The sequence below is a fragment of the Selaginella moellendorffii genome, unplaced genomic scaffold, assembly GCF_000143415.4.
Source record: "Selaginella moellendorffii unplaced genomic scaffold, v1.0 SELMOscaffold_41, whole genome shotgun sequence".
NCBI classification, from domain to species: domain Eukaryota; kingdom Viridiplantae; phylum Streptophyta; class Lycopodiopsida; order Selaginellales; family Selaginellaceae; genus Selaginella; species Selaginella moellendorffii.
In genome coordinates, this window is record NW_003314302.1 from 41,913 (window position 1) to 52,371 (window position 10,459).

The 10,459-nt window shown below is 42.4% G+C and overlaps 1 protein-coding gene across 1 annotated transcript; it reads left to right on the forward strand.

Moving 5' to 3' along the window:
- The first annotated feature begins 1 nt into the window (after nt 1).
- Nucleotides 2–7,878, forward strand: LOC9634763 (protein MON2 homolog). Its single transcript, XM_024684570.1, has 42 exons — nt 2–235; nt 288–473; nt 562–651; nt 703–776; nt 833–988; nt 1,058–1,172; nt 1,235–1,290; nt 1,346–1,400; nt 1,447–1,503; nt 1,551–1,643; nt 1,693–1,773; nt 1,847–1,899; nt 1,950–2,019; nt 2,070–2,130; nt 2,179–2,327; nt 2,374–2,510; nt 2,569–2,626; nt 2,675–2,775; nt 2,838–2,946; nt 2,998–3,063; nt 3,125–3,184; nt 3,248–3,334; nt 3,383–3,602; nt 3,649–3,692; nt 3,740–3,976; nt 4,023–4,075; nt 4,127–4,175; nt 4,227–4,285; nt 4,337–4,580; nt 4,629–4,757; nt 4,816–4,901; nt 4,953–5,068; nt 5,121–5,233; nt 5,289–5,412; nt 5,469–5,590; nt 5,649–6,007; nt 6,057–6,515; nt 6,580–6,701; nt 6,762–7,017; nt 7,078–7,418; nt 7,496–7,531; nt 7,600–7,878. Exons 1-40 carry the CDS (start codon nt 131–133, stop codon nt 7,187–7,189), a joined length of 4,923 nt encoding a protein of 1,640 aa, XP_024540338.1. The 5' UTR covers nt 2–130; the 3' UTR covers nt 7,190–7,418; nt 7,496–7,531; nt 7,600–7,878.
- Nucleotides 7,879–10,459: the final 2,581 nt, after the last annotated feature.

The window sequence follows — 10,459 nt, forward strand, 5'->3', positions numbered from 1 at the left end:
CCTAAGTTTTTGGCTTGGAGAGATGGGGGATTGCGAGCATTGGAGCGCGCATTCGCGGATCTGCTAGATTTCTGGGATCTGGAGTGATTTCTCAATGCAAATGCGCGCGGAGGAGTGTTCTTGACAAAGAATGGCGCTGGCAGCTGCCTTGGAGGCGGATTTGCGAGCTCTCTCGGCGGAAGCTCGACGCAAGTACCCGGCAGTGAAGGATGCAGCTGAGCACGCAATTCTTAAGGTGAGTGATGGCAAATTCTTGCGTTTGATCCGTGCGTATGCGATATTTCCAGCTGCGAACGATCACTGATCCCAGCCAAATCTCTCGAAACGATGATGTTCTCCGGCTCTACATGCTTGCCTGTGATACCAGGAACGTCAAGCTCAGCATTTTGGGACTCTCGTGCCTACAAAAGCTCTTGGCTCACGACGCGGTACCTCCTTTGGCGTTCCCACAAATTCTTGAGACCTTGCAAGAGGTAGATTGGCCGTTTTTCATTCCTTTAGTGTAGTTCTAACGAGACGTTTGTGTTTTTTATTTCTCTTCTTCTTCTTTTGCCTTTGCAGCATTGTGAGATAAATGATGAAATTCTCCAGCTGAAAACTTTGCAAACAATTCTCACTATCCTTCAATCGAAGCTCCATCCAGGAGACGAGGTAAGTACGTATCCTCCTGTTTAACTTACAGTTTTTGCTTTGCTTTTGTAGAATAGTATGTCAATCCTTCTTGGTCTTTGCCTCGGCTTACTTGGTAAGAGTCGCAATCCTGATTCCGTCCAAAGGTAAGCGTGAGACTCTCTCAGTCGTAACCGAAGTGTTTTTTTTCACTCTTTCTCAGTACTGCGGCTGCGACTCTACGTCAGGCTATAGCACTGATATTTGAACGTGTGGTTTATGCGGAAGATTTGCCTGCGCAGAAGGGTACGTCAAGCAGGCGGCCATCACGCTCGAACTCGGTTTCCGGAGATGTTAGTCGCAGCATGATGACAGCCAAGTAAGTACCTCAAATCTAGTTTGCTCACATAATGGAAGGAATGAACGCGTACTATCCACAATAACGTAGGACTGAGGAAACTGCTCCTGGTTCCAGCTCGGAATCCAGAGTTTTTATGACGCAAGAAGGCCGGCTTGGGCTCAAGCTTTTTGAAGATCTAACGTCACTTGCGGCTGGTGGCCAGGTAGTGCTTTTGTTTTATACTGAACTTTATAAGAGATTGACTGGTGTCTTTTTTTACTCCAGGCAAAGTGGCTTTCTTTTCACTCCCTTCAACGAACATTCGCTTTTGACATGCTTGAGTGAGTATGATTGTTTTATTTAAATTGAGATTTTAACCAATTTGTCCCTCCTCAGCTATGTTCTTTCCAACTACATCTCGCTTTTCAAAAATATCCGACCCTATCAAGAGGTGGGATTTTCTGTTGTCAAACACGCAATTAATTGAAATTCTGCAGGTTCTTCGCAACCAAGTCTGCTCATTGCTAGCTACGTCTTTGAGAACGACAACAGGGGTTAGTGTTTCTATTGAAGTCCAAATGTTTTGACACTTGAATTGTAGGCTGAAGGTGAACCGCACTTTCGGCGAATCATATTGAGAGCTGTTGCTAATGTCATTAGACTATACAGTTCAATTGTGTTGGCGGAATGTGAGGTGCACTTCAATTGCCTTGGTTGTCTTCGTGTTGATTTTAAACTCGCAGGTTTTTGTGAGCTTTCTTGTGAAGAGTACGGATGCAAGTTTACCGTCATGGCATCGAATTATGGTGCTTGAGATCTTACGTGTATGTCTCGCATTTGATTTTCTTTCACAATAACAGTCTGTCTCCTTTTTTTTTCTTCTTCTTTTTTGAGCAGGGGTTTTGCATTGAAGCAAGAATTTTGTGCTTTCTCTTCGAAACTTTTGATATGTACGTAGATTTCTTACTTCCTTACTGTTGTTTAACACTTCTTTGTGCAGGCAGCCTGAAAACTCGAATGTTGTTGGGGCCATGGTGAAGGCGCTATCGCGCATTGTCATCAGCATGCAGGTTTGTTATGCAGGCGCCTCTTATATGAATAACGTTTCCATTTGCAATAGGCACATGATAACGAAGAAAGCTGGGCTGCCGTGTCGGGTATGTTCAACAGCAAAGCTAAAGGTAATGCGGTGTGACTTTCAAATTTATGTCTAATTTGTTTTACATTAGGTGTTGAGTGGTCTTTGGATAACGATGTGAGTGGAGCTGCTATAGCAATTGTCAGTGAAGCGCATGCGATCACTTTAGCTGTCGAAGGTCTTCTAGGAGTTGTTTTTACGGTAGCCACGCTGACGGATGAAGCATCGGAGTCAGGAGAGGTACAAATTGCTGAGTTCTTAAATACTTTATCGCATGTTGTTTCAGGTTGCCAGTCCAAGATGTGAAAATCCAAACTCTTCTGTTATAGTAATACGTGGAGGTCCATATGCGACGCTCTGCATTGCAATGGTGAACGCACTGTGGCGTACGCTTCTAGAAGCTCTATCCCTGGTTCTTTCTAGGTCTGTTTCATTGCTCTATTGAGGCAAGCTTCTACTTATTTCTGCTAATAATTATCAGGTGCCAGGGAGAGGCTTTAGTGCTGGAAATTTTAAAGGCCTACCAAGCGTTTACGCAGGTTTGAAATCAGTTGGCCATTGCATTTTTTGGACTTCACTTTTCCTAGGCATGTGGAGTGCTTCGCATCGTTGAACCTCGAGATGCTTTCCTTTCTTCTCTATGCAAGTTCACTATCGCACAACCAGTTGAACTAGAAAAAGCTACGAGGTAATGGATGGGTGGCTGCAGGCACAACGCAAATTGATTGGTTCTTGCTATGTGTTTATTAGTGGAGGACATCTCATTCCGTTGATTCCTCTGACACCCGCTGCCTTAAAACGCTCCGAACCACCTGCAGAACCGCGAGAGAGTGTAGTTTTGACACCGAAAAACGTCCAAGTAAGTTTCTAAGTTCCTGGCCTCCGCCACGATTCCTAACGCTTTTTGCAGGCTTTGAGAACGCTTTTTAATGTCGCGCATCGGCTTGACAATGTTCTTGATTCGTCTTGGATACTGGTATTGCTCTATCCAAAGTCTACGTCGTAAGGACGTGGAATTATTATTATTATTTTTGCAGGTTTTGGAAACTTTAGCGGCCCTGGACCGTGTCATTCACTCCCCACATGCAACAACACAGGTCCGTGTGAATTTAAAAACAGAATACGTATGCGTTATGCGAACATGCTTACGGCAACTTTAGGAAATTTCAACTGTCGTTCCTCGGATTACTCGTGATCAAGGAAGTCAGTCAAGTGATTTCAACATTTTATCAACTCTAGATGCTCAGGTACGCGAAGCATTGATAAAAGGACTAATAAGTTGTCTCTCTTGTTAGCTTTTTGAAAGCTCCGGCATTATGAGTACTCCCGCCGTCCGTTCGCTACTTGCGGGACTTATGGAAGTCTCAAGCAATGGAGTTCAGGGGTTAACAACAGGCCTTGGCCTTGCTGGCACCAGTTCTGGTCCGAGAACTCCAGGGGCACAAGGACAGCAAACAGGATCAAAAATGTTTGCAGTTGAACGCATGATAACAGTACTTATGAACAATGTGCACAGTAAGCTCGGTTTTTAATTTGGACTCGTTTCTTAACTGGTATTCAGGGGCGCACGTGTTTTGGGAGGAACTGACTGACCACTTTATCAAGGTCCGTCTTTGGCATGTTTTTGCCTATCTCATTTTGTCTATACGCAGCTGGCAGAGCACGAAAGTTCTCAAGTTCGTACTGTGGCTCTGGATGCGCTCGATAGATCAATATGTGCTGTATTGGCGTGTGATCAAGTGCGTCAAGACGCAGCTGATGATCCCTCGACACTGAGAAAAGACGCTTTTGAATGTGCGGTCATACTACCGATCAAGACTTTATTCGATAATTGTCAAAAGGATGAAGTTCAGTCAAGTTCCTTGAAGATCTTGCTGCATCTTTTGGAGGTACATGTTTCCTCACCTCTGTGTTTATTGATTTAAAGTTGTGCAGAGGCATGGTGAAAAGCTGCATCACAGCTGGCCTGATATATTGGACCTGTTAAGGTGAGCATTTATGGCGCCAATCAGCTAAGCTCGTGGTGTTATTCTTACCAGATCAGTAGCCAATACTTGTGACAAGGAGTTAGTGCCACTTGGTTTCCAGGTTTGTGACTGAACCACTTGATCGTTTATGTTCCTAATATTGTTGTGGCAGAGTTTGCAAGTTATCCTGAATGACTGTCTCATGTCAATACCTTCGACTGCTATGGACATGTACGGCTTTGTCTCACAGTTTTCAGTGTTTGAAGTAAAATCTCATCGCAGGTGTGTGGACGTTGCTGCCGCATATGGAGCACAGAAGACGGATATTAATATTAGTCTGACTTCTGTAGGTCTCTTATGGGCAACATCAGATTTTTTTGCGAGAGGTGTCAACCATGAAATTCAAGAAACAGAAGATCGGAACGTAGGATCAGCTACATCCGGAAGAAAGGACCTGGATTGTGATACGCTGCTTCTCGCAGTGCTTGGTGTTATACAAAAGCTTGGGACAGATGATAGGCCGGAGGTAATTCTTTCAGGAGGTTTTTGTTTAACACTTGAGCATATTGTGTAGGTCCGGAATTCAGCAATCCGCACTCTTTTTCAATCTGTGAGCAGTCATGGCCACAGGTTCTCAGGGGATTTGTGGGACAATTGTTTGTGGATTTTGATCTTTCCACTGGTAGAAACAGTTCGACACCTAGTAAGCGTTTTTGCTAGCCATGTTTTTTGTGATTTCATTCATGTTTTCATACGGTCAGGCGGCAAACTCTTCAAAGGAAGAGTCGGTTGGAAAGGAGTTGGGAATGCATGGTGGCAAACCAGTTCACATGCTCGTACATCACAGGTATTGGCATCTACCTGTGAACTTGTCAGACGATGCGGATTTTTGAAACAGTCGAAATACCGCTCAAAAGCAATGGGATGAGAGCTTGGTGCTTGTTTTAAATGGACTAGGACGCCTACTAAAACCTTTTCTACATTTGTTCCAAACTCTAGATCAATTTGGAGAAGGTATGATATAAACAGCTTGTGATTTCACTCATCATCTTTGTCTTCTTTTCAGCATGGACGACGATATTACTATTTGGACAGGAAAGTATCGTTAATGGCAGCAAGGAAGTAGCCCTTGCAGCAATTAGTACGTTACAAACAATTGTCGTGGCTTATGCATCTAAGGTATTATTCTGTTCTTAGTAATCAAATATTGCAAGTCGCCTCTTGTTTCCTACAGGGAAGCGTGGGCATGGACTATTTCAAGACTGCATTCAACACCTACGAAAAGATTGTTTATAATGTGTGCCATTCAAGCAGCAAGGTTATGGCCAAGGCAAAACAAGAGCTACTTCAAAGTCTTGGTACGCAATCGTTTGTTCGATGTTATAAAAAACTGTTTTCTTTTTCTTTCTCTCAGCCGAAGTTTATGTGCAAGGATATAAAATGTTTGATCAGTCTACATATTTACGCCTTCTAGCTCTAACAGACCTGCTATCACGTAATCCCGTGAATTCAAGCGATGGTTCTGCCGCTGGTCGAGTAAGCATCCTTTTGTGATAAGATGTAAAGGTTTTGTGCTTATGGTACTCATGATCAGGGCGGAATTCCTCAAGTTCAGAGGACATCTCTTGAAGTTCTCCCCACTATAAAACCACTCGATGCGACCCTTGCACCAATGTGGCCATCGTATTTCCAGCAACTCGTATCATATTTACCAGGTGGTGAACAATGCGAACACTGTAAGCTGGGTGAAGAGATTTATACAAAACAGCAAACTTTGGAGTCCGCTCTCAGCAAGCTTCCTAGCTCCAAGTGTAGCACAACGAACGGGCAGCAAGAAAACATCTCACAAGGATTTTCAGAAAAAGTTGCGGATATCCTCGTCGATCTGTACAAACTTATGCCATCTGATAGTAAGGAACTTGTTCTTCCTGACATTATTGGGGGGCTTGGAAGGTACGTCCTCGTCTGTTTTCAACAGTGTAGTTTGCTAATATATTTTCAGGTGTATGGCAATGAGGCGAGACTTTCCAGACGCCGGTATATGGAGAACAGCCGTCAAAGCTTACAATCGGATCCTACAGGACGAGTTCAGCCCCGAGGCCTCTGGAAAGGACAGGATAAGTACTGTCAGAGCTCACGTATGGAAGGAGTTGATCGAGACATACGAGAACTTTTTAGTAGGCACCTGCGGTCGAGCAGTTGTGCTTCCCTCTGGCGAACCTGCGGCAGAAGCTCTGAAAGCGGACGAAAGCTTAGAGGCTTGCATGCTCGACGTTTTGTCTGAGAAAGTTTTTGCGTGTTGCGAAGATGCTCCGGAAGATGTCATCTCGAGATTCATCGATCTCATTGATCGCTGCGCTGCTCGAACGTGTGCATTATCTCTGGAGAGTGCTGCTCTTCTGCCTCACAATTGCGGGAGGTTTTCCTTGTTGTGTCTTCAAAAGCTCTTTCACATATGCAGGTATTGTAGCTATTATACTTGGATTGGCCGACGATGGTTTTTCCCCCCTTTTTTTGTTGTGCAGCTGTGGCGATGAAGGTCTAGTGAATCCTTCAAGGATCGCTGTGAGTAGGATGGCTCTTCCAGTTTTGATGGGACGATGCAACGTAATCATCCGCCAGTTTTCGTTCGACGAGAAACTTAATGGTAAGTTGATTTTCATTTACCTGGTATGAAGTTCTTTTTGATACTGATTGTGTGATTTAGAAGGGGCTTTGTTACCAAGCGTGCGAAAAGAGGAGATGTACTGCGTGCTCGAGGAACTCTCGAGATTAGTACTTCATCCACTGACCGCGACTACTCTCAAGCCATCTAGGAATCAGCTGGCGGGAACAACACAAAAGCGAAAGCTGTCCACCATTAGAGACTCTTTATCTGTTTCCAATGGCTCCGAGCAAGGAGCTTCTGAGCGTGCTCACTTGCTGTTACTCTATTCACCTCTTTGTGATCTGGTAACTTCAAGGTAAGGATTTACTTCTGTTTTTTCTTTGCAGCATCTAATCCTGGGAAGAAATCATTTTAGAGACGACAAAATCCGGGAGTCTCTCCAAGTGCTGCTCCGGCTTGTTGGCCGTGAGTTTGGCGTTATCCAGGATGATCAAACTCAAAGCGACCTGCAACACAAAGATACGTGAATCTTAAAAGCAGTTTTGGTAGTTCATTTAACGTCTCGAGAAGGAAATTCAGATAAGCTGATTGAACGAGCGCATTTTCCATGGTGGATCATGCGAAATGTGTTTCCTCGGTGCCACGTGTGAAGTGAACGGCGAGTACTTATTTAAGCGGTGCCTTTGATCATGCTTCTCCAGAAGATGGGACTCCAGACGGCCTCTTTGATCGTTTTCCTCTTGGTGGTTTCAGTGGGTATGCATCCTTCTGTGTTTTCCTCGTTTGTTTAGTTCCTTTGCCCATTCTGCTGATCTTTGCTCTGCTTGTTTCAGCGTGCTCGGGACACTCCCTGCGAGTTGAAAATGCCGGTAAGCAAGGGCTTCTTTTTCAGGATTTTCATTCCAAGACGAGCCTCAAGTTTAGATTCTTCTTGCAGGAAGTAGCAAAGTGTGTCCGCTGTTTTGCAACCTCGACTTGAAAGTAGTGTGCGGCAACAAAGAACTCGACGGTGCGTGTTACAATTGCTGCAACTTACCAGATGGATGCCGCTTCGTCAATCCAAATGGCACCACTGCCGCCTGCTCGTAGCTTCTAGCGGTCTCTAACAAAAGAAAATCAAGAGAAGAACAAGTTTTGAAGCCTTGATCTTTGATAAGGAGGAGCTCCATTTTCCTCCTCTTTCAAAGTCAATAAAGCTGCCTTTGGAAGGAGTGTAGTCTAAATTCTAAGCTGTGTGTATGAGTGCAATGAAGCAGAGTTGACCGCTCCGCTTTTTAATCGACATATGTCGATTAAAAACTGAGTTAGCAGCCAAGTGGTGTAAATAATGTGATGATATGTACATTATTAGATTTTGTGTGCTCGATAAGATACTTGCTGTCTTTCTTGAAGTATTCTAGCATTTATCAATGCAAGAATTTGAATAAATAAATACAATGCTCTATCCATGAAATTTCCTTCTTTTCTTCGTCGGCTGAAGGTGGCGCAAGCATTCAGAGCAGGAGTAAAGTCGAGGCATTCACTGATCCATTCGAACATAGCTTTGCTTTGAAACGTGTTCTTGACATATCGCCTCCAGGACACAAGGCTGTGAAAGCACATCCTGTCGAAAGTCCACTTTGCTGGGTACTTGGGTTTTTTCTTCTTCTTTTTTCACGATCTTCCTCCCATGGCGCCGTCCAATTGGCAATGCCCAATGTGGTGGAGATCTCGCCCTTCCGGAGCTTCCACACGGCGGCGCAGCAATCCATTCCCTCCATCCCTGGGGGACATTCGCAATCGCTGGGCCACAATCCAGCGGCCAACTGCTTCGCCCAACAGGTTCTCCAGGCTGGGGATCCACTGCTGAGCAAGCGTGCCGTGGAGGTCTCCCTGGATGCGATTGGGAGCTGCGCGATCGAGAGGGTGATCAAGATTTGGTTGCGGCATGAGGAATTTGGGAGCGTTGGCCCCGTGAGCTCCTCAAATCAGTCACGCGCTCCAGGTAACGAAAAATTCGCGTTTTGGGGCAAATTGGTGTTCGTCTAGATCATTGTTCTTGAGGATCAAGCCTTCATGGTTCGTGAAAAACTCCTCTCTCTTTCTCTCGCTCGCATTAAATTCCCATCTTAAATCCAAAGCTGGTAGTGACCCATCTGGAGACATTGCTGCCGAGTTGAGTGAAAGAACAAACGGAAATTGTCATTTAGAAAGTTTACCTTCACATTCATTTGATCAACAATCAGATTGTAGTGAGCAATAAAGACTAAATTGGAGAAAATATCTTTGTGAAATTAATTAATGGCAAAAGAAGCAATATAAATCTTCTTGTTTAAAGAATATTAAACTCTTCCCAAACAAGAGATCTCCAATACAACTACACATTCTATAAATATGTTGATTACTTAATTTGCATTACTATAGAAGAGTTATTTAATACTAAAGTAGATAAATTCCCAAATGTTTATTTGCAATTTTCGTGTCTACTATTTAGTTGGAAAATATATAAATTTATTTTTTTATAGATACAATTCCACCCCACTATAACTCGTTAAAAAAAAAGAAATTATTTATCTTGAAGATACAACATTACTCTGTCGTGGAATCGTAAAAACCATATAATCAGTCCAACAGATATACATAGCTTGTTGATGAAATATAAAAGAATTTTATGATGAGAAAAAAATGGTTAACTAGGAATTTCTTACTAAAACACTAAATGAATTGTTAATCTTAAACACCCTTCCACCATCTGTTGCTTAGGTCTTGGAAATTATACTTCTATATATGATATTTAGACACTGTATACATATAATTTTATTAGTGTAAATGAGATGTAAAGGCTTATGGATGATATATGTATATAATATATATACATAAATACATACATACATATATATACACATACATATACATATGTATACATCTCATTTACACTAATAAAATTATATATATACAGTGTTTATATATATGTGTGTGTATGTGTGAATATGGAAATGGAATAAAGAAATGTATATATCAATTAGTCCAAAACCCCTAGATTATACATAGAAGTAAATGGTTCAAATTAAAATCAATCCAACAGCTATCAAAATCCCATTATATTAATATTAGTATATGGCATTGTAGCCATACACTTAGACTACATATCATTTCTTCTCAGAATGATAGAAAACAATTAAGGTTTTCTCATGGATGGGCTGGGATCAAAAAAAACAACTATAGAATTCTAAAAGTGAAAGGAAAATATTATTATTTTATTTTTTTATTATTGGCTGGAGAAGGAGTGCAAAATGTCTTGGTGAGCTAGAGGGAGGAGCTTACTGAGAGCTAGGTGACATTACACCATAGAAATCTAAAACTATAACTTGCAGTGTACATGTTTAAAAGATTATAGTGAGCTATATCTATAGAAGGAAAAAGGAAAAGTCCCTTGTAGATTGATCAAACAGATCATTAAAAAGTATTAACTTAGGTGCATCTCCACTGTAGTCATGCAATCAAATTTTGTGGAAGGGAAGATATATATTTGATTTGCTCCAGCACACAAACAGCACAAACATGCCATTGACCTTACCAATTCGATCATATATACCAAGCAATCACACACAATGTTGTGCCATTGAATTCTCGATGACCCTGCCAGCATATACAAGCCTTCCTCACCATTTGAACAAGAAAGACGCTAGACAACAAGCTAGAAATAGTGAATGAGAATGAACTTTTAAACGCATTTTATTATAGTCGTAACTACATCACATGCCTGGGGTATTATGTTCATATTGGCCAAGTATATAACTCAATGACATGAGTTTAGC

What these genes read in the sequence shown, in the direction of transcription:
- LOC9634763 (XM_024684570.1), top strand. Translation starts at nt 131, where the DNA reads ATGGCGCTGGCAGCTGCCTTGGAGGCGGATTTGCGAGCTCTCTCGGCG. An exon ending in TGGTGCTTGAGATCTTACGT is followed by an intron (nt 1,774 to 1,846) that starts GTATGTCTCGCA and finishes TTTTTTGAGCAG; the next exon opens with GGGTTTTGCATTGAAGCAAG. An exon ending in AAGCATCGGAGTCAGGAGAG is followed by an intron (nt 2,328 to 2,373) that starts GTACAAATTGCT and finishes ATGTTGTTTCAG; the next exon opens with GTTGCCAGTCCAAGATGTGA.